This window comes from Nelumbo lutea, chromosome 5 (assembly GCF_056320005.1).
Source record: "Nelumbo lutea isolate HS-2025 chromosome 5, American lotus-T2T, whole genome shotgun sequence".
Lineage (NCBI taxonomy): Eukaryota > Viridiplantae > Streptophyta > Magnoliopsida > Proteales > Nelumbonaceae > Nelumbo > Nelumbo lutea.
The window spans coordinates 11,043,674-11,068,057 of NC_142688.1; the positions used below are offsets into that span (position 1 = coordinate 11,043,674).

General features: G+C 39.9%; 1 protein-coding gene across 4 annotated transcripts in view; it reads left to right on the forward strand.

The window, feature by feature from the left end:
- Positions 1-1,971: 1,971 nt before the first annotated feature.
- The window catches only part of LOC148850311 (nicotinate phosphoribosyltransferase 1-like), a 78,424-nt gene continuing 56,011 nt past the window's right edge, over positions 1,972-24,384 (forward strand). For 2 of the 4 annotated variants that reach the window (XR_016098691.1, XR_016098692.1), the window contains exons 1-4: positions 1,972-2,234; positions 16,964-17,108; positions 23,904-24,023; positions 24,211-24,345. Coding sequence is in view for 2 of the 4 variants with exons in the window: in XM_088942580.1 (XP_088798706.1) it covers positions 2,080-2,234; positions 16,964-17,108; positions 23,904-24,023; positions 24,211-24,345 (555 nt within the window). In the remaining 2 variants the exon portion in view is untranslated. The remainder of the gene's footprint in view (positions 2,235-16,963; positions 17,109-23,903; positions 24,024-24,210; positions 24,346-24,384) is intronic. The other 2 variants (XM_088942580.1, XM_088942579.1) reach the window with 2 other exon arrangements.

Here is a 24,384-nt window from a genome sequence, read left to right on the forward strand (position 1 = left end):
TTTATGTGACAATTTTAAAAGCAAATGAAAACAAAAATATTAACATCGTCAAACACCCCCCCTAATTATATCATAAGGTTTGCATCTGGATTTTGTATCCTGATTATAAATGGATTGGAAAATTTTATAGTATGCTACTATGCTATATCAAAATTTTAATCAATAATTTTAAAAACACCACGTGGTCTATTTATTTTTTATTGGTTTATATTTCATAATATATATTTATTAATGCTCTGTTCTTGTTTAAATTATGTTGCAATAATTTCTCTAAAATGCACCATAAAATTTGTCTTCCATATATATATATATATATATATATATATATTTATGTATAAATCCAACACCCATGATGAGTATAAACTGGTTTCCATTTTCGTCCCAAAACAACTCCTCTCAAATGTAGGGACTAGGGTTGTCAATGGGTCAGGTGACTCGGGTCTACCAGATAGAACTGAACCAACCAAATCTAGAATGTCAATTCTGGTTTTAGGAGTTTGTTCCGATTAATAATCGAGTCCCTTCTCTTTCTTTCTTGTTCCAAACTGATACAGGCCCGAACCAATTATTTTGCTAATAACATTTAGTTTTTTCATAATATGGAGATTTTCTATTTGACATATAATCATAGTTAAAAACACTTGATTTATTAATATATAAATAATTTACTATTTTACTGTCACTTTTATTAAGATTATATTATGAAAAATCAAGTTATAATTTTTTATGTAGGGTGATCTGGTCCGACCTCGTAGTACGGGGACACGTGGACATGACCTGGCATAAGTGACAACTCAGCGCGATAGCCTGGCCACAACTCGACGTAACAAGTTCGCCGAGGCCCGACCAAGCGACTTGGCGGGTGTGACAGCTCACCAAGGAGCAAGGCCCAACTCGCCCCAAGCTCCTCCTAAGGGGCTCCGAGCTCTCCCTTTCTAAGAAGGGAGCACCCCAACTTTTGGCTAAGTGTCCCAAGGGAAAAACACCTCGGGACAGCACCGTCGAGACTCCTGTTTGTACTTGCTTAAGGCTCGCCTTCAGTGTGAGCACCTCGGCACCTCAATGCAAGGCAACCCAGCCCCAGGTGGTTCAGTGCAAAGTAGCTCGGCTGCCTGCAGGGAAGATCCGCCTGACATCCGTACCTGCCGGATTTGGTGGCAGTACCCACATTTCTTGCCAGGCAGTGCCGTGCCTGCCGTCTCTGAAAAGCATGGCATGCATAACAAGTCCGTACCTTGCAGCAGCAGTCTACAACAACAGCCTGAACCTGCCACCTCAGCCCCGACAGTAATGGCTAGGGCAATGGCGGTTACGCCTGATGTGACTGAGCTCTGGTATAAGAGGACATCGACCCTCACGAAGCAAAGGTATTGAAGCTAGCACTTTTAACACTCTTAACTCTCTTAACTCTCTGTGTTTTCCTTGAATTTTTCTCAGAGTTCTAACTTAGCCATCGGAGTGTTCCCGCCGGGAGAGCTCCTAGGAACCCTTCACGTTCCTCTTCATCCTATGTGCCGCCTGTCATAGCTTGGAGTCAAGTTCCAGCCACATAGAAGTGCCCAGATCGTACTGTATCAATTTTGTTATTATAAATAATTATATATGATTGGTGGGATGGTTCTGGTTTATGATTTTGTCCCGATACCCGATTAATAACGGGTTCGGGATTGGGACACCTTGACCCGACCCATTGGCAGCCCTATAATCGAAGTCCCAGTCTTTTCACATTTATACCCTGCATATAAGTGTGTAAATGACAATGACATTCATTGGTGAGGTAGAAAGAGAGAATTAGTAGAAGTTGAACTGTTAAAGCAACCGTATAACGAATTAACGACCACCACATCTCTATCCTCTCCTGACTCCTCTCTAACTATAAACATGAAAACATAGGACAAAAAACATATATTTTAATTAAATAAATATAAAATTTAATAGAACATATGAATCTGATATATATAGACCACAAATGATGACCTTCCGCTTCATCCGCTCTCTTCTGCGCGTCATCCAGACGGCAAAAAACAAAAGACGAATAATAAGTGGAATAAAAGAACCCTAGGCTTTCTGCAGAAAACAATGGAGGCGGAGGCAAGCGGGCTCAAGAAACAGCAGCTACACACCAAGCTCCATGGACCAACGAATCCCATGGTTACGCCCCTCCTTACAGATCTCTATCAGTTCACCATGGCTTATGCTTACTGGAAAGCCCGCAAGCATCTCGAACGAGCTGTGTACGTTGTCCTCCATTATTTTTGTTTCCTCTCCCTGAATTTCATTTTGCTGTCCTTTTATTTCCTTTCGTTGAGTTTCATTTCTTCATTGATTATTTGATTCCTTTTTGGTTTCCTGTTCAATTCGGATGGACCTGGTATTTTAAATTTTATTGTTAGAGTTGACCGTACAAGTACAGTTCTTTTATGTTTATACAGTTCTTTTGTGTTTAATTATATATTACTGCTCTGCTGATGTGGCTCTCACTTAAGTGAGGGCACAATGGTAATTCTTGTATATTTTAGAAGAGTATGAGAAGGGCTGACTAGAGGTTTTGAGATTTTATTCGCTAGTTCGGTTGTAACTTTTCTCTTTCTTTTTCTTATCTTTCTCCTTCTCCTTCTCTCTCTCTCTCTTTTCCTTCTCTTTCTTCTGATTTGAACATATACGAACATCTAATCTGAGTTTTATCATGGTATCAGAGCCACGATAATCAGTTCAGATCAATTGTCTCATTTTCTCTTTATTCTGCGCATTCCTCTCTAGGTTTTTGCAGAATTCTCATTGATATTTAGAGAGTTTTCCAGAAATGAAGAAAATGACTGGTCGTTTTCTCCTTTTGGGGGTTTCCATGCCTCCAATGAGTGCAGTCGTTGTGGTTTTGTGTGGTTGGTAGAAAGCCCTCTACTTGCAATTCGAAGAGGGCTGGTTTTGTGATGGTGATAGTGCAGACTTGGTACCCTCTACTCGACAAGTACATGATCTTCGAACTAAGTTGTGGTATGTAGCAAGTTTCTTTTATATGTTGCAGAATTGAAAATATTATTCGTGAAGTGTGTTGTGAGGGTTTCTAGTGTTGACAATAAACAGCAACAATAGTGCTGTTGCTAAAAGTGGTGAATAGTTGTGAATATTATTTCTGAAACAGTGGTGAATAGTTGTGAGTGTTGCTGCTGAAACCTGGTACTAGGAACCCTAGTGGTGTTCAGTCATTCGTGTGGAGTGTGGTGATTTATTAGGGTAGTAGAGTAACAATTTAGTGGTACAGCCTCCCACTGTTTTTTTGTGCAGTCATGGGAGACAACAGTAAATACAAATCAAGTGTGATGGTGCCTTCTGATTATCTGAATGCGCATATGACCTCTATAAAACTGAATGGTGAGAATTATGTCCCTTGGGCTAAGTCTATTGAAGTTTTCTGAAAGCCAAAAAGAAAGTGAAACATGTGAGAGAAGATAAACCCTCAATTGATTCTCCAGGATATGATGAACGGGAGTAGGAGGATGCTCAAATTATGACTTGGCTATGCAACAACATGGAGTCCAAAATTAGTGTGAACTTCATGTTTTTAGATACAACCAAGGAAGTTTGGGACCATGCAAGGAAACTATATTCTGGACAAGATAACACTACTAGGGCTTACTAACTGTACCAAGAGTACTTCAATCTGCAACAAGGGAATCAGAGTCTTGAGGACTATTATGCCAGTATGAGAAATTTACGAAATGAGTTGAATGTTTATCATTCTCTTACACCTGATGTCAAAGTTCAGCAACAACAAAGAGAGCAGTTGGATGTGACCAGATTTTTAGTTGGGCTGAATTATGAGGATGTATTTGCTCGTCTTCAGAGGATTTCAGTTGGAGCCACAGAGACTTCCACTATGTCAAATAGGTTTGAATTTGCAGTTACGAGAGAGGGAGGTCGTGGTGGTAGATGAGGGTCAGCATGGTCGTGGTAGTGGTGGTGGACCCATGTATGGTCGTGTTGGTGGTGGAATGTATAATCGTGGTGGTGGTCGTGTTGGAGGACGAGACTCAGGGGGAGCCCGTGGTAAGGGATGTGGTAATATTCAGAGAAGGTGTACTCATTGTGGTATGGAGGGACAAACTATCAACTTTTGCTACAATCTCCATGGCCCACCTTCAACCTGGGCGAATCATGCAGCTGTAAATGGTGGTAGCTCAAGACAAGAATCTCAAGTCACTGATTAGATCCCCACTACATCTACAGATACTTCCAGAAAGGAGATGGTGAGTGTTTCACGGGATGAGTATGAGCGGTTCATTCAGGGTACATCACAACAGAACACAACTACCCTTGCACACACATGTACGACTTGTCTGGCATCCACATCTTCCCGTTGGATTATGGATTTTGGAGCTTCCGATCATATGACTGGAACTCCATGTGTGTTTTCGTCCATTTCTCCGTCCTCCACTTCCCAATCTGTTGCTCTTGCCAATGGCTCTACATCAGCCATATGTGGTGTTGGTAATGTTGACATTGACTTGTTATCCCTCTCCTCAGTTTTATATGTTCCCAAGTTTCCCTTTAACTTGATGTCTGTGAGTAAATTGACTCAGTTTCTTAATTGCTCAATAACTTTTTACCCTTTCTCTTGTGTGTTTCAGGATCTCAAGACGGGGATGAAGATTGGTGGAGGGCATGAAGCTGGTGGACTGTATTATCTTGATGGAGGTGGTTCGGCAACAACTCTTCAGTCATCTCTCTCCCCTCATCAGTGGCACTGTAGACTTGGTCATCCGTCTCTTAGAGCTCTTCAGTTATTTGTTCCGTCGTTGCGTCGTCTTTCTAATTTAAATTGTGAGTCATGTCAGTTTGGGAAACATCATCATGCCTCCTTTAGTCCTAGAGTTGATAGTCGTACATCAAGTCCTTTTTCTTTAGTCCATTTGGACATCTAGGGTCCAAACAGAGTAGTGCCTTTTAATGATTACAAGTACTTTGTAATTTTTGTTGATGATTATTCAAGGATGACATGACTTTACCTTATGAATGAAAAGAGTGAATTGTTTTCTATCTTCCAGAAATTTTATTCTGAAATTCGCAATCAATTTGGTGTAAATATTAAAATTCTTCGTTCCGATAATGGCCGTGAGTATTTTTCCACATACTTTCAAGAATATTTGGAACAACATGGCATTATCCATCAAACCTCATGTACCTACACCCCTCAACAAAATGGGGTGGCTGAAAGAAAAAACCGTCACCTTTTGGAAACTACCCGGTCCCTCTTACATCAGATGAATGTCCCCAAACCCTTTTGGAATGATGCCGTACTCACATCTTGCTTTCTTATTAACCGCATACCCATGTCTATCCTTGAAGGTCAGTCCCCTTTCTCTGTTCTGCTTCCCACGTTGTCTCTTTTTCCCCTTACTCCCAGAGTTTTTGGATGCGTGTGTTTCGTTCATAATCTTGGGTCTGGAATGGGCAAGTTAGATGCTAGATCCACTAAGTGTGTCTTTCTTGGCTATTCCAGGACTCAAAAAGGGTATAAGTGTCATAACCCTCATTCTCGGCGTTCTTTTGTGTGTTCTGATGTTACATTTTTTGAGTCTGTTCCTTTCTTCTCCAAGTTGGATACTTCATCTCCTCTGTTGCCATCACCCCCTCTTCTAGTTCTTATTGAGGATCCCGTTCCTCTTGTTCCGGTCATAACCCAATCTTTGCCTCCAGTGTAGCTACCTGAGAGAGGACCACCTATCCGGAAAGTGTATACACATCGTCAGGCATCGGCTCCTCCCCTAGCTTCGTCACCGTCGACAGATCCGATAGTTGATCCCACCCCAGCCCCATCTCCAAGTTCTGACCTTGATCTTCCTATTGCTTTGCGGAAAGGTAAAAGCAGTTGCACTCTCCATCCCATTTCCAATTATGTTTTTGTATCTCACATTTCGGCTTCCCATTGACAATTTGTTTCTATGTTATCCTTTGTCTTTGTTCCCAAGGATGTCTAGGAAGCCCTCAATTCTCTAGGGTGGCGCCAAGCAATGGAAGAAGAATTATCGGCCCTAACGCGTACTCATACGTGGGACCTCGCTGCTCCTCCTCCTGGTAAGCATGTAGTCGGCTGTAAGTGGGTGTACACGGTTAAATACTTACTTGATGGAAGTGTTAAACGGTTGAAAGCTCGGTTAGTTGCCAAAAGTTATTCACAATAAAAGTGCTTTTGATTACACAGGCACCTTCTCTTTGGTTGCCAAAATTGGGTCAGTTCATGTTCTGATTTCTCTTGATGCTATTTTTTATTGGCCCTTGTTTCAACTTGACATCAAGAATGCCTTTTTACATGGTGATCTTCTTGAGGAGGTGTACATGGAGCAACCACCAGGGTTTGTTGCTCAGGGGGAGGATGAGAAGGTCTGTAGACTTAAGAAGGCTATTTATGGACTTAAACAATCTCCCCGTGCATGGTTTAGGAGATTTAGTGAAGTGGTGAAGAAGTTTGGAATGAAACAGTGTCAGGTTGACCATTCCGTATTCAGCTATGAATCAAATGCTGGGAAGATTCTCTTGGTGGTATATGTAGATGACATTAGATGTAAATCAGTCATCAAATATTAGGTGTAAATTTGAAGATTAGAGGAAAAAAAAGAAGAAGAGAAGTAAGAGCAACAGTACAAGAGAAGAAAATGGCGAAAAGAGAAGGAAGAAGAAGATTCGAATTATCTTCCCTTTCTCCTCTAATCCTTTTCATTAAGAATTAATGTTAAGAGTAATGACAAGTATGCCCTTAAGTGGGCAGCCAGTTAGGCAGTAACATAAAGAGATTAAACGAAAAGAAATAACAGGCCCATTAAGAGGGGTCCATTAGCCAACAAAAAAAGAAAAGATATTACAAGAGAAGATAATAGGACCCATTTGGCCCAGTCTCTTTACACTCTCCCTCAAGCTGAGCATAGATGTCAATCATGCCCAACTTGCTTATATAGTGTGTCATTTTCCTTCTTGGAACTCCCTTGGTCAAGATATCAACCGATTGTTCGTCTGATGTGATGAGTGGCAAACAAACTTCTCCTGAGGAAACTCTTTCCCTTATAAAATGTCTATCAACCTCAATGTGCTTAGTTTTGTCATGTTGAATAGGATTATGTGCAATGTTGATAGCTGCTTGGTAGTCACAGTAGAGCATCATTGGCTTCTCGTAGTCAACCCCCAATTCTTCTAAAAGGGATCGTAGCCACAGTAATTCTGACACATCATGTGCCATTGCCCTGTATTCTGCTTCAGCTGAGGATCTAGCAACTACAGACTGTTTCTTACTCCTCCATGACACAATGTTCCCAGCGACTAGAGCACAATAACCTGAGGTGGATCTCCTATTATCAATACATCCTGCCCAATCGACATCAGTAAAAGCTTCCAGCTTCATGTGTCCATGCTTGGCAAATAGAATACCTTCCCTAGAGTACCTTTCAAGTAACACAGAACCCTTTCTGTAGTAGCTAAATGAGTATCTCTGGGAGAATGCATAAATTGGCTAATAACACTTACTGCATAGGAAATATTTGGCCGAGTCATGCAAAGATATAACAACTTCCCAAGCAGTCTCTGAAACACCCCCTTATTAGATAAAATCTCACCATCTGTAGCAGAAAGCTTATGATTGGGATCAATAGGAGTGGAGATTGATTTAGCTCCAAGTTTACCAGTCTCAGCAAGGAGGTCAAGGACATATTTACGCTGAGAAATGAAGATACCATCCTTAGATCTAGCAATTTCAATGCCCAAAAAATACCGAAGATCTCCCAAATCCTTGATCTCAAATTCAGAGTTGATAAATCTTTTTAGTTTACTGACCGCTTGAGTGTCATTACCCGTGACCACAATATCATCAACATAAACTATCAAGAAGGTCACCAGAGAGCCATTTCTCTTCAAGAATAGGGTATGATCATATTGAGTTTGTGTGTAGCCAAAGGAGACAAGAGCAGCCCTGAACCTCTCAAACCAAGCCCGAGGAAACTATTTGAGACCATAAATAGATTTCTGCAGTTTACACACATTGCCTTGCATTTCCTTCCCATACACCCCTGGAGGCAAAGACATATAGACCTCTTCATGTAGGTCTCCATTCAAGAAGGCATTTTTAACATCAAACTGGTGTAGGGGCCAATCAAAAGTAGCGGCTAGAGATAATAAAACCCTGACTGAGGTCATCTTAGCTACAGGAGCAAATGTCTCAAGATAGTCAATACCATACATTTTAGTGTAGCCCTTAGCAACCAGCCTAGCCTTAAACCTCTCAATAGATCCATCAGAGTGATATTTAATGGTAAACACCCATTTACAACCCACTGGTTCCTTCTCTTCAGGCAAGTCAACAATATCCCAGGTATGGTTCTTATGCAAAGCATCTAGTTCATCCATCATAGCATCCCTCCATTCAAGTTTAGATAAGGCTTCCGGTATGGACCTGGGTATCACATGGGAAGAAACAAAAGCAAGAAAAGAGTAGTAGGAAGTAGAGATAAGTCTGTAAGACAGGTGTTTGGAGATACAATGGGCTGTACACTTCCGCTTGCCCTTGCAGAGAGCAATAGGAAGGTCAAGGTTTGGGAAAGATGTAGATGGGTCAGAAGAAGGCTGACCTGTTACCTCAGTAATGATGGGAGGAGCAAGAGGCTCTTTTGTAGGAGTGGAAACAACCTACCCATGTCTGAATTTGTGCCTTTGGTACCTTCTTTGGAGAACAGGATGAGGAGGAATTATAGGAGAATGAAGTGGAGGAGGAGGAGGAATAGGAATATCGGAGGTAGGTCCAGTGGGAGAAGTAGACACCTCATGATAAGACTCAAGAGGAATGGGAAGAGGAACAATTGGAGACATAGCAAAGGGCTCTTCATATTTCTCCACCTCAGGAGAAATGCTAAAGAAAGGAGTCAACTCAGCAAATGTGACATCCCAAGAAACAAAGCGGGTGCCACTAACTAGATCAAAACAACGATATCCCTTTTGTGTGGAAGCATATCCCAGAAAAACATATTTACGAGCCTTAGGTTCAAACTTGTGCCTTTGATGGCTGTGAATATGCACATAGCAAGTGCACCCAAAAACACGGAGAGGAAGAGAAAAAATATCCTCATCCAGGAAGAGAAGGCTAAAGGGGGTTTTGAAGTTAAGGACCCTGGAGGGCATACGGTTGATAAAAAAAGTAGCAGTAAGAACAACATCTCCCCAAAATTTTATAGGAACATGGGATGCAAACAAGAGGGATCTGGAAACTTCAACCACATGTTTTTTCTTCCTTTCCACCACCCCGTTCTGTTGTGGAGTGTAGGAACAAGAACTTTGATGAATAACCCCAAAAGTTTCAAGATAGGCGGAGAGGGTTTTCTCAAAATACTCATTAGCATTATCAGAATGGAATATTTTGATCCGAGTGCTAAACTGGGTGAGGATGAGTTCATGAAATTTTTACACAATAGCTGGTACTTCATCTCTGGATTTCATGAGATAAATCTAAGTGTAATGAGAGTAGTCATCAATAAAAAGGATAAAGCACCTGTAACCCCCCATAGTTGGCAAATGATATGGTCCCTACACGTCAGAGTGAACAATATGAAAAGGAGAAAGAGATCTTTTATTGCTTACTGAATAAGAATGTCTACAATGCTTTGCCAGTTCACATGACTCACAATGAAGACTCGATAAAGACACTCCCTTAAGCATATATGGAAATAAATGACTCAAAGCAGAAAATGACAAATGACCAAACCGAAAGTGACATAACAAGACTTTGTTAACCGACTCTAAGGCAACTCCATGAGGTGGTCCAAAAGCTCGATCCGGTGTGTCCAGCAAGTATATTCCGTTCGCCTCATGGCCACTCCCAATCATCCTCTGACATTTCAGGTCCTAAAAAACACAATGAGTGGGAAAAAAGGTTATGCTACAATTCATGGATTTAGTTAAGCTGCTAACAGATAAAAGGTTTGTGTTAAGTTTAGGGACATGAAGGACAGGGGATAAATAAAGGGTGTCAGAGGTCTTTATATCTCTTTTAGCAGAGATGGGAGCAAGAGACCCATCAGCAAGGGATATTTTCTCTTTGCCAGAGAGAATGTGGTATGAGGAGAAGAGATTAGATAGGCTGGTCATATGGTTTGATGCACTGGAATCAATAATCCAAGGGATTTTATGATTACCTGAAACTGAAGCATGATTTGCAGAAGCACGAATACCTGAGTGAGCAAATGCAGATGAAGATGATGTGTTGTTGTTGGAAGAGTGAGATGAAGAAACAGTAGCTTCCAAGCGATTTAGTAGCCTTCAATACTTTTCAAAATCCGCCTTCATTGCTGCCGATTGCTCAATGGTTGATTTTTCTTCACTCTCCTTATTTCCTTCTTCAGGTACTGTAGCAACATTAGCTGTCTTAGGCTTTCCTACCTGACTGTCCTTCTTAGAGCTTTTGTTATTCTTAAACCTATCAGGAAGAAGCTCAGGATGAAGCTTCCAGCAAGTGTCCTTTGTATGCCTCGGTTTCTTGCAATATTCACATATCTGCTCCTTTTTCTCAGTAGGACCCTTTGGCTTTATTCTAGCATGTGCAAAGTGTTCTGTAGGTGGACCCTACAACTGAACCTGCCGCCTACTTTCCTCATTGCTTATCATAGTGTATGCCTGGGAAAGAGTAACCTCATCTCTGGCCAGGATATTTTGCCTAATGATGTCAAACTCAGGGTTGAGTCCAGTGAGAAATTCAAACACCCTATTTCTCTCCACCAACTTCCTATACATTTCAGCATCATTCTTACTCTCCCATACAACTGTCTCCATAACATCAATTTCTTGCCATAGGGATTTCAGTATAGAGTAGTAGATTGCTACACTCTTCTCCCCCTGTCTTAGGTTCTTCACTTCACTTTTCAACTTATAGACTCTGGCTACATTCAACTTCTATGAATAGGTCTCAGTAACACTGTCCCATATCTCCTTAACCGAAGACATCCAGAGATAATGCTGACTTATATGAGGTTGCATAGAATTGACCAACCATCCTATGACAGTATAGTTCTCTTGCATCCATTTCTCAAATTCAGGGTCTGTCTCTTCGGGTTTCACTTTACTACCTATGAGATACCCGAGTTTTCCTCTACTACAGACATAAATTCTCATAGACTATGCCCAAGCAAGATAATTTGTCCCATCTAGCTTGATTGTGGTCACACCAGTCAAAATGGAATCTACCGAGCCAAGGCCGGAAATTGGCACTTGCTTCTTGAATTCACTTCCGTATGGCTCCATTAATCAAACGAAAATCAAATAACCAGAAATTTTGTCTATATAAACTTACTTGAAGTCAAACCAGAACCCAGATGCTTGAAAACTAGGGTTTTACTCCGTCCAGCTGTTGGGGAGGAAAAGAGAAGATGCAGCCGCTCCTACCAGAGCTTCCCAATCTCTTCCAAACCTGAACCGCCCTCCTTTAGGAGTCAAAAGACACCTCTCAAGCACAAAGCGCTACACCCAAAGCTTCACCTTTACCTGTACCTTTGAAAATCTCTAAACGGCTAGGGTTTTAGGCAGCAACAGGACAACACCATTTCTTGGCAATATCCAGCCATATTTAAACTCTCCAAACCCTCTACCAACTAGGCCAGAGATCCTCTGAACTATAGAGAACCTATCTCTCCATACACTCTCTTAATCTAAGGGTGTATGGGAAAAGAGGAAGAAGAAAAAAAAGGAAGAAATAGACCTACTCTGATACCAAGATGTCAATCAGTCCTCAAATATTAGGTGTGAATTTGAAGATTAGAGGAAAAAAAGAAGAAGAAGAGAAGTGTTAGTGTAGGGGCATTTCTGTCTTTATACCTTGATTGGTGTTGCTGATCTGTAATGTTGTGTTGAAACATGTGCTCTTAACTTAAGTAAGGGCACATAGGTCTTTTCAGTTATGTTTTAATAATAATATAAATACTTATTGGCCGACTGGGAGAAGTTGGGTTGACTCTTTCAGTTCGAACTAGAATACTCTCTTCTCTCTTTCTCTCTTTCTCTCTTTCTCTATCACTCTTTCTTCTTCTACATAACTGAACTCAGTCAGGCCGAACTCCAAGGCAGACCTGAATTTTAACATGGTATCAGAGCAGGTTAAATCTGCCTAGATTTCTGCTTGCCTAGGGTTCATTCTCTGCGCATCCTATCTAGGGTTTTCCTCTTTTTTCTTGTGTTCGATTGGATATAAGGGAAAGGGCTGAAAAGGAGTGATCGCCCTCTTCCCTTGGGGGTCTCTATGCCTCCAATCAGGTCGTATGTGGTCGGTTGCTGTGATTTCTGAGATCGCCCTCTCCTAGTAGAGGAAGAATAGAGGGCCGAACTGTGTGTGGCTGTTGTGTGTGAAGCGGCTGTTGTGTGTGGACTGCTCTCCTGCTCGCATGGGTGTTACTTCAGCGATAAGGTAAGAGACTTCAGTTCTTGATATCAGTTATGGATTAAATAGGAGGTGTGTTTCAGATCATTTGCTAGTGTTTCAGCCAATAAGCGCTAGGGTTTATGTTGGCTTCTTTGTACATGTTGAAGGACGATATATGATCATATAGTGGTGAGATTTCAGGTAGTTGTAGGAGCAGGGTTTGTGGTGTAAAGAGCACACATTCCAGCAACAATTAGTGCTGCAATCAGTGTGACAGGTGTGACCTAGTGGTGTGTAGTGTGCAGATCTCAGTGATAATAGAATTCAGCAAGTGTGCAGAATTGGTGATAACATAATGGGAGACAGTAATGATTATAAACCTAGTGTGATGGTGCCTTCAGACTACCTGAATGTTCAAATGACCTCCATTAAGTTAAATGGAGAGAATTATGTGCCTTGGGCTAAATCCGTTGAAGTCTTCCTAAAGGCAAAGAAGAAGGTAAAACATATCAGAGAGGAGAAACCCTCCTCTGACTCTCATGAGTATGAAGATTGGGAGCAAGAGGACGCTTAGATCATCACATGGTTGTGGAACAGTATGGAACCCATGATTAGTGTGAACTTCATGTTCCTTGATACTGCCAAAGATGTGTGGGACCATGCGAAAAAATTGTATTCGGGGCAGGACAATACAACCAGAGTTTATCAGCTTTATCAAGAGTACTTTAATCTGCAACAGGGCAATCAGAGTCTTGAGGAGTACTATGCCAACATGAGGAACACACGTAATGAGTTGAATGTCTATCATCCTCTCACTTTTGATGTCAAGATTCAACAATAACAGGGAGAGCAGCTTGATGTGACTAGATTTTTGGTGGGACTAAAGTCTGAATATGAATCAGTACGGGCTAAGATATTAGGGGGATCAGCTCTTCCGTCCCTAGAAGAGGTATTTGCTCGACTTCGGAGGATTTCTATCGGATCTATTGAGAACTCTAATATCTCAAATAGATCTGCCTTTGCTGCATCGAGAGGCCGTAGTGGTAGAGGTGGAGCTCGGGGAGCTCAGTCTGGCCGTGGTGTTGGTAGTGGTTCTGCATATGGCCGAAGTGGCAATGGTGGGTCTACTTATAATCGTGGTGGTGGTCGTATTGGGAGCAAAGATTCAGGGGGAGCCCGTGGTAGAGGACGTAGCTCAGGCCCGAGGAAGTAAGGGCACATAGGTCTTTTCAATTATGTTTTAATAATAATATAAATACTTATTGGCCGACTGGGAGAAGTCAGGTTGACTCTTTCAGATCGAACCAGAATACTCTCTTCTCTCTTTCTCTCTTTCTCTCTTTCTCTATCACTCTTTCTTCTTCTACATAACTGAACTCAGTCAGGCCGAACTCTAAGGCAGACCTGAATTTTAACAAGAAGTAAGAGCAGTAGTACAAGAGAAGAAGATGGCGAAAAGAGAAGGAAGAAGAAGAAGATTCGAATTATCTTCCCTTTCTCCTCTAATCCTTTTTATTAAAAATTAATGTTAATGTAATGACAAGTATGCCCTTGAGTGGGCGGCTAGCTAGGTAGTAACATAAAGAGATTAAACGAAAAGAAATAACAGGCCCATTAGCCAACAAGAAAAGAAAAGATATTACAAGAGAAGATACTAGGACCCATTCAGCCTAGTCTCTTTACAATTGCTATCACAGGCAGTGACAGACCAGGAATTGACAGGTTTAAGACTTACTTGCATGATCATTTCCAGGCAAAGGATCTTGGCAAATTAAGATACTTCATAGGGATAGAGGGATACACGGATGCCAGACCAGATGAAACACCTATGGAACTGAATGCTAGATTGGGTAGTGATACAAGTGAGTAGTTTGAGGATTCGGGAAGGTACAGAAGGCTGGTGGGTAAGCTTAATTACCTAACCATCACTCGACCTGATATCTTATTTGCGGTCAGTTTAGTGAGTCAATTTATGCAGAATCCGAGAATCCCACACTGGGAGGCAGTCCTAAGGATTGTGAGGTATTTGAAGGGTGCTCCAGGTCGTGGTTTGTTGTATAAGAGTGGAGGAAGTCTTGAGATAGAGAGATACATGGATGCTGATTGGGCTGGATCCATATCTGACAGAAGGTCCACTACAAGGTATTGCACTTTTCTTGGTGGGAACTTAGTGGCATGGAAGAGTAAGAAGTAGACAGTGGTAGCAAGAAGCAGTGCAGAGGCTGAATATAGGGCTATAGCTCACACAACATGCGAACTGGTGTGGTTGAAGCATCTACTAGAGGAGATGGGATACTCGATTGACACTCCTATGAAGCTATACTGTGATAACCAAGCTGCAGTTCATATCTCCTCTAATCCAGTGTTTCACAAAAGGGCGAAGCACATAGAAGTGGATTGCCACTTTGTATGTGAGAAGGTGCTTAGTGGAGTGATAAGTACAGCATATGTGAACACAAGAAATCAATGGGCAGACCTGTTTACCAAATGGTTGAATCGGGGAAGAGTGGACTACATATGTAACAAGCTGGGACTATATGACATATACTTACCAGCTTGAGGGGGAGTGTTAGAGTCGGCTGTACAAGGGTAGTACAGTCCTTTTATGTTTAGTTATATATGTACTGCTCTGCTGATGTGGCTCTCACTTAAGTGAGGGCACAATGATAATCCTTGTATATCTTAGAAGAGTATAAATAAAAAAAGGGCCGACTAGAGGTTTTGAGATTTTACTCGCTAGTTCGGCTGTGGCTTTTCTCCTTCTTTTTCTTCTCTTTCTCCTTCTCCTTCTCTCTCTCTTTTCCTTCTCTTTCTTCTGATCTGAACATATACGAACATCTAATCTGAGTTTTATCATTTATCTTTTACTTTGAATCAATAGAAGAACGTTAGTTAATTGCTTAGGGCAGAATGAGATGGTTTCAGTTGTTTTGCGTGGTAGAATTTCCATAAAACAAGTCGGGATTGACTAGCATTTTTTCTTTATGGTGGTTGGCCAATATCTCTTTGTTAAATAAAGAGAGGGTATAGTTGTTATAGTTGGTAGAATATATATCCACGTTATGGCAGACTGTCAATTGGTTCTCGTTGTACCAAGCTGGATTGCTTTCGGCTTTAACATTCTAAAAGCTTCAAAGTTGCAAACGGCACTAAGGGATATACCTCAAATATGAAGTTTCGACTGCTAAACACAATTTGTTTTCACAGAAGTGGACATTTAAAGTTGCAACTTTAGTGCAACAGTCTTAGATATTAAATGGACAATGCCAGTAGAAAGATGATTGTACTGGATGCATATTCAATTGCAAAGTGAGTCAGAGTAAGAAAATTTTAATTATAAATTCCATGGTATTTAGAGCAGAAATAGTCTAGCCAATTTTGTTATTGATGGGAAAGTGTAGGTTCTTTTGTGTTAGTTTGCAAACTCCTTATTAATCAAGAAAAAAGAGGTCCAATTGGATAGTATAAAACCTATTTTAGTTCCATTAGCTCAAGACCTCAGGTATGGAGATCTCTTCCATATTTTCAAGTTTTGGGTTGCATTTATGATTGTTTGAGTTGTGAAGTTACATTTATTTTCTTCCACATATTGTTTGAAGAATTCCAATTTTGTCATATGTATGGAAATGCTCTTTTGAGGTTTTAAAATTAGTAGGACTAAAACAGAGTATATGACATGTAAATTTAGTAACAGTAGGAGTGTAAATCAGGATACACTTAAGATTGGAGACCAAGAGATAACTCAATGTGAATATTTTTGGACCTTGGATCAATAATTCATAACAAGGGAGAGGTTGAGAAGGGATGTCACTCAAAGAATAAGTGCAGGTGGGGCAAAATGGAGTGGTGCATCTGGACTTTTCTATGATATGAGAATACCACTTAAATTAAAAAGAAAATTCTACAAAACAGTTTTAAGGCCAGCTATGCTGTATGGAGCAGACTGTTTGGCAGTTAAGAAATAACATGTTCAAAAAAATGAGTGTGGAAGAAATGCCAATGCTAATATGGATGAGTGGAGAAACAAGAAAGGATAAGATCAGGAATGAAGCCATCAGTAGAAACCTAGGAGTAGCTCCAATAAATGATAAAATATGAGACAGAGTATACTAAGATGGTTTGGTCACATGCATAAAACACCAACAGCTCTAGTTAGAAGAAGTGATTTGTTACAAGTGGAAGGAGTTAGAAGATCTAGGGGTAGAGCAAAAAAAGGACATGTGTAGAAGTAGTAAGAAATGATTTAAGCACTAATAATTTAACAGTGGATATGACTTTAAATAGAACAGATTGGTGAAACAAGATTCATCATTCATGTAGACGACCCCATATAGTTGGGATAAGGCATAGATGATGATGATGGTGATGGTGATGGAAATGCTGTTTTCCCATCATTTGATAATAGGATTGATTGAAAGATTGTGAACAACAATGTTTTTTTTCATTTCTTTCAGTAATTATTAGCATCATGAAAGAAAGTGATTTTGGCTTCCCTATTTCCCTTTTGTGCTTGATGTCCTTGTTCTGTTCTTTAGATACCCAATGTAATTTTCTGTTTTCCTAATATTGGATATATTTCAGGTTTGATTTATTTTTCCGTAGGAACCCGTTTGGTGGTGAATATACTGTGTTTGCTGGTCTAGAAGAATGCGTTCAGTTCATTGCTAACTTTAAATTTACAGAGGAAGACATCTTATATCTCCGCTCATCCCTGCCTAATTGTGAGGTGAAGTAATTTTATTAACTATCATGTATATGTTCAATCTATGGCCCTCTTTTGATATACTGAATATATGGTTGGATATATCATGATACATGTTCTGGTTCTAATTTATCACTTGAAGCAAGTAGTAGGATTCAGAAATTCATTGGTGGTAAAATCAAAACCCAGTAGCAGAAACTTCTTAAGTACTTGGTTTGTGTCAGAGAAAGGAATTCTCAGAAATATCTAAATTTTAATTCCTAAAGTTTGTTCTATATTTATTTAACAGAAGGCGTGGCCCTGAAAATAGTGGAGTTATAGAACAAGATTTATATAGTTTTTTTTGTAAGTATGGTTTCTGTATTAATGTAGAGGGAGAGGCTCCTTCAACAAAATATGTACACTAGTATACTGACTGTATATGAAAGAAAAGAGCTGGGATGAGTTGAGTTGAGTTGAGGCACTAGGTAGTAGTGTTTTTGTGAATAAGCAACAAAAAAAAGTTATCAATCTTAGGCCATGTTTGGTAGTGCTTATTCAAAATAAGTGCTTTCGTAAAAGTACTTTTATAGAAGTGTTTTTATAAAACTAATTTTATAAAAGTTCTTTTGTAAAAGTGCTTTCATAAAAGTACTTCCATAAAAGTGGGTAGAAAAGTTTGGACAACCTGTTTTGATATAAAAGCTGTAAAAGAAAGAAGAAAAAGGTTTCAATTGAGAAAGAGAGAAGAGAGAAATGAATGGGAGAAGCTCAAGATTAGGTCTGGCTGCCCCTTTCATTAGATTGTATACTCATAAATAAAAGAGAGTACAAAGACAAGTATGCCCTTAGTAAGTCAGCTACTTGTGAGAACTTAAAAACACTCTTAACTTAAAACATAAACTAATGAGCCTAAGGCCCAATAACTCCCTAACTATGCTATGTAAATAAAAACATGTTATATTAGCCCAAAACTCAACACTCCCTCTCAAGTTGGGAATAAATGTCACACATTCCCAACATGTGTAGATCATGCTCCGACTTGTTTCTTGCAACTCCCTTTGTAAGAACATCAACAAGCTGCAAGTCAGATGCAACATATGGCAAGCGAACTTCTTTGGGTGTCACCCTTTCCCTTATAAAGTGTCTATCCACTTCTATATGCTTCGTCCTTCTAAAACATTTATCTTGTGGTTCTAATCAATAGGTGTATCAGCTGCCCTTGCCCCAAGTTTTCCTGTCTCCTATAGTAGATCCAGAACATACTTCCTCTGTGATTCTGTAAGATGAAGATCCCATGGTTGGACCTTGCCACTTCAATGCCTAGAAAGTACTTCAGCTCCCCAAGATCCTTAATCTCAAACTCTTTGTGCAAATTCTTCTTCAGGGTATCAATCTTACTCAAATCATTTCCTGTGACTACAATGCCATCCACATACACTATTAAAACTGACACTAGTGACCCCCTCCTTTTTACAAAAAGAGTATGATCAGATTGGGTTTGAGTATAGCCAAATATAACCAATGCACTTTTAAACCTGTCAAACCAAGCTCTGGGTGATTACTTTAAACCATATAGAGACTTCTTCAACTTGAATACCTTTCCTTTTTCCACATTATTGTAGAAGCCAGTTGGAAGGTCCATATACACCTCCTACTGCAAGTCTCCATTGAGAAAAGCATTCTTCACATCAAGTCGGAAGAGTGGCCAAGAGTATGTAGCTGCTAGTGATAGAAGAATCCAAACTGAACTCATCCTTGCCACTGGTGCAAAAGTTTCCAAGTAATCTATGCCATAAGTCTAAGTATACCCTTTTGCAACCAGCCTCGCCTTGTACCTTTCTATAATCCCATCAGCCTTGTACTTCACTGTATAAACCTATATGCATCCAATTGTCTCATTTCCATCAGGCAAATCCACAATCTCCCATGTCTAATTTTTAATCAATGCTTTCATTTCCTTCTGCATAGTTGTCTTCTACTCAGGTTTGGAGAGAGCCTCACTAACACTCATGGGGATAATCCACTGTAGAAAAGATAGTGTGAGAAGCAATGAGAAGTACACTTCCTCTTCCCTTTTTTTAGGGCAATAGGGAGATCAAGGTCATCTGTAATGGTGTTAGGAGTAGGGGTAGTAGTATCAATAGGAACTAAACCATCTGGGGGAACAAGAGGAATACCTGGGTCTGTATCTGTCGAACATGGAATCTCCGATGAGCTGATAGGGAGTGACGTGGGTTCCTCTACTGTGGAATCAACCTCCTTGTGCTGTCGTGTAAAACATTGAGAGATAGGACGCAATGGAGGTGGTAAAGTGGATGAGATAGGTAGGTTAGACACTGGAGTAGACAAAGGAGTTGGAACAGGAAGTGGTATGGATTGCTCACTTCCTTCTCCAAAACACTCCCCTGAGAAGAACCCCCCAAGAAAAAAAGGTGTGGACTCAAAAAAAGTGACATCCATAGTAACATACCGACTCCTGGAGATGGGATCATGACAATAATACCCCTTCTGGTTTCCTGCATACCAAAGGAAGACACACTTCTTCGCCTTAGGATCCAGCTTTGAGCAGTGAGGACCAAGAACATGGACAAAGCATACACATCCAAACACCCTTAGAGGAATATGGAATGTCTCCCCCTCAGGAAAAAGAAGGCTGAACGTAGTGCTATATCCAAGAACACGAGAAGGCACCCGGTTAATCAAGAACATTGCTATAAGAACTGCATCACCTTGAAAACAAATTAGAACTGTAGAGCTCAACATCATGCTTCTTGCTACTTCCACAATATGTTTGTTCTTCCTTTCTGCTACACCATTTTGTTGTGGAGTGTATGTACAACTGCTTTGATGGATAACTCCATGCTCCAATAGGTATGATGCTAGGTTTTTTTTTTTCAAAGTATTCCCTGGCATTGTCTGATCTAAACACTTTCACTTGTACCCCAAATGGTGTCAACACTATTTGATGGAATTGTTGAACCAAAGACGTTACCTCATAACGGGATCTCATCAAATATATTCAAAAGTACCAATAATAATCATCCACAAATAGAAGAAAATACCAATAGCTACCCATAGAGGAAACATGGTATGGCCCCCACACATTAGTATGAACAATATAAAAAGTAGAAGAACATCTTTTATTACTTTCTTTAAAGGAATGTCTACAATGCTTTCCAAGTTGACAACTCTCACATTCCAAACTAGAAAAACTAACAGACTCAAACAATTTGGGAAACAAAAAATGCAAAGAAGTAAAAGACAAATGTCTTAACCGATTATGCCAAAGCATAATTTGACCCACTGACTCTGACTTAATACTCCTGTTGATCCGATGACTGGGAAGCGCATCAAGGAGATAGATTTCATTCACCTCATGACCACTCCCAATCGTCCTCTTTGATTCCAGATCCTACAAAACACAATGACCAGGGAAAAAATCATAGAACAATTCAAATTCTTTGTCAAGCTACTAACAGATAAAAGATTAGTGCTTAGTCTAGGAACATGAAGGACAGAAGATAGGGTAATGGTATCAGTTATCCTGGCAAATCCTTTCCCCCTTACCTGTAGTGGACACATAATTTGTACTAGCATGTGAACTACCTGTGTGTGCAAACGAGGTAGAATGACTACCTCCTGATCCACTTACACCTTGTTGTCCACCTGATAATGAGTTGGAATTGGCTGTATCCTTCTGATTTAGAAACTACCCATATCTCTCCAATTCGGCCCTCACTACAACTACTGCAACAAACTTTAGAGAGGTTGTAGTAGGTGGCCCCGATAAATCACCAGTCACTGCCATATTCGCATTTCCCTTCTTATTTCTAAGTTAGCTCAGTACAAGGTGTGGGTAGAGCTTCTAGCAGGTATCTCTAGTATGTTTAGGTTTCTTACAATAGTCACAGAGGTCAGATCCCTTTTGTCCTCCTTCCTCGATTCATTTCCACCCTTGTCCCCACTCGACTTAGGCTTAACTGTGCTAACCATAGCTGACTACTCAAGGCCTGGGTTCCTCATCATCACATTCCCCCTACTCTCCTCTTCAGACACAAAGGCATATGTCTGAGAAAGAGTTACGCTGTCTCGGAAAAGAATATGCTATCGTGCAATATCATAATCAGGGTTAAGTCTAGCTAAAAACTCAAAAGCCCTATTCTTCTCTACCAACTTCTGATAAATTGTTGCACCTTTGCTACTTTCCCAAACCACAGTCTCCAAATAATTTCTCTTAACATAAGGTTTTGAGGGCTGAAAAATAAATAGCAACTACCTTATTTCCCTGCCTAGTAGCAATCACCTGGTTTCTCAACTAAAAGGCTCTAGCAACATTTTCATTCTGTGAATAGGTTTCTGCTACTCCATCCCAAATCTCCTTAGTTGTATTAGCCCATAAAAGTTCTTATATGGGGCAACATGGAATTGCACAGCCAAGTTATCACCATTTAGTTCTCCTGTACCCACCAAGAATGGTTAGCTTCAGGTTTCTTTTCCTCATTGGTGACATACCCCAATTTTCCACGAGCACTAATGGCCATCTTTGTAGATTGTGACCATTCTAAGTAGTTTGTATCATCCAACTTAACTATAGTGATGGTCCTGGCCCCGAAGAGGTCTCCAATACCTCCTCTCCCGGATCCCATTTCTCCTATAAATTTGTTTTCAACTCCATAGCCCTCCATAACTCCCAGAATAGATTAGGAAATCAATTTGAGATGAAAAGAAAGGTATTTATCTCTTTTAGAAACCTCAAACACCCTCCTGGAACCTTAGAAGCCCCTCTCTCCAAAGATTCCTTTTTTCATGGGAGAGGGAGAAGAGAGATAAGAGGCTATCGCTCCCTCCAGAGACCTCCAAAAAGGCTAGGACTTGAACTACCCCCTTTAGAAAAGCTCAAGGAACCCTAGAAAACTAGAGCACTACTTCCTAGGTCAAAATTGAAGAGTCCTACTAAAATAGGACTCTCTCCCCCTTTCTCTAGTTTTTCCTGATTTTGGTGTAAAACCCTAGACCAGCTACAAGGGATTGCAATTCCACCAAAAAAATCCAAAACTGGGCTTACCTAAAGTCATTGATCAGCCCTTTACCTTATCATGCAGTCGGCCGATCTAGGGCTGCATGATGGAGCAGCTCAAGAAATCTTTAAACTTGCTCTGATACCAAGTAGAAAAGTTTGGACAACCTGTTTTGATATAAAAACTGTAAAAGAAAGAGGAAAAGAGAGAGAAGAAAAGGTTTCAGATGAGAAAGAGAGAGAAGAGAGATAGAAGAGAATGGGTGAAGCTCAGAATTAGGTCTAGTTGCCCCTTTCAAGAGATTATATACTCATAAATAAAAGAGAGTACAAAGACAAGTATGCCCTTAGTAAGTCGGCTACTTGTGAGAACTTAAAAACACTCTTAACTTAAAACATAAACTAATGGGCCTAAGGCCCAATAACTCCCCAACTATGCTATGTAAATAAAAAATATGTTATATCAGCCCAAAACTCAACAAAATGTTTTTATAAAAGTACTTTCATAAAAGTGTTTTTATAAAAGTAATTTAATAAAAGTGCTTTCAAAGGGTATATTTTGAAATTTTGAAAGAAAATGAAGGACAAAATTGCCACATATGCTTACTTAAGTGTTTATTAGAGAAAAAAAGACTACCAAACACCCAATACAAAATAAGTGTTTATTTTAAAAAATAAGCACTTGAAAAAGTTGGGTGTCAAATGCAAATAAGTGCTTTTTCGAATAAGCACTTATTTTTAACTTAAGCACTCCCAAACATGGCCTTAGATGCCAATTTCCACAATCTCTATTAGAGTGCCTAGGGTTTGATGTTGTCTATGGCCCTTTGCTTTTGGCCCCATGGATTTTCTTTATAATATTTAACAAAAGGAAACAAATCTATCTTGGTTGGTAGTAAGTTTTCCATGCATTGACCATGCAAGGCATGAGGTGAGGAGCTAGGTTATGAAGATGTCAGGGCCATGAGCCTTAAATTTCTGAAGGTTTCAGGCCTGAGCTTCATGTGTCCTCATTTCTTCTAAGTAAACATGAATTAAAATAAGCAGCATTGTTGAAACATGTATAGACGTATTGTGTTTTGATATTAGTTTTGAACAGCATAATGATGGTTGATCATCTCAAGAGGAAAGGCTTAAATATAGTAAGTATGTCTGTGCATAGGTATGAGGAATCCATGAGACGTCTTTCCATCTTATGCAGGATGGCTTCATACATATGCATGAATCTAGTCTCTCTTTAGGAGAAAAGTTATTAATCCTGAGCACCCTCAGGAGATTTCATGGACATGTTTTCTAGTGGTACTAGAGTTTAGAACCAAGATCCCCTTTGTACTACATTGGGGGATATGGAACAGGAGGTGTTCAAGGCAATTGTATGCCATATCAATTTGCCTGACTTGTATGGATAACATAGCTCAATAAAGAAATTGGCGAATTAAAGGAAACACTGGATGGGACAAATACAGGTTTATCTCATTCTTGTCTGGATTTTGGTCCTTCCAGACTTTGAAAGATGTGGATTGAACTATTTGGAATAATTTCAGAATGTTTTAATGTTTTGTAGAGAACTATATAGACATTCTTTGGCTTTATCTCGGCACAATATTTCTTCTTGTATGTCGTTTTTCTGTTTTAATGAAATATTTCCTGCAAAAGAGTATGGAAGTGCATGTTAATAGATGTAGATTGCCTAAACTACTTTTGCACATTAATAAGATGCAATAGATTTCATTTATAACAAAAGAGTATTTTTTAGATGTACTATATCTCTATTCAATTAAACTATGTTTTTAAACTGCATAATATGTGCTTTTTTCTAGGATGGCTTTTTTGATTATCTCAGAGGAATCAACTGCTCTGATGTTGAAGTGTATGCTATTTCTGAGGGGTCAGTTGTTTTTCCAAAGATACCCTTATTGAGGGTTGAAGGACCAATTGCTGTGAGTACCATCAAAGTGGCTCTTTCTCTAGGGTTATTGTTGGAGATACTATTGACGGGTATCCATCATATGTTATGCGTTATGCTAAAACTTCAATTATGCTTATTTTCTCAACAGCTAGAATTTTGAAAGTTTTTTTTGGCATAAAACACCTGAATCTCTCTCTCTCTCCCTCCTTCTTTTTAAGGTGGTTCAACTCTTGGAAACTCCTTTTGTGAATCTTATCAACTATGCATCATTAGTTGCTACAAATGCTGCGAGACATCGGTTTGTTGCAGGGAAGTCCAAAGTTCTACTTGAGTTTGGGCTTCGACGAGCACAGGTTTGCTTCTTATTTTTGAATATGAAAGCCCTTAATTGA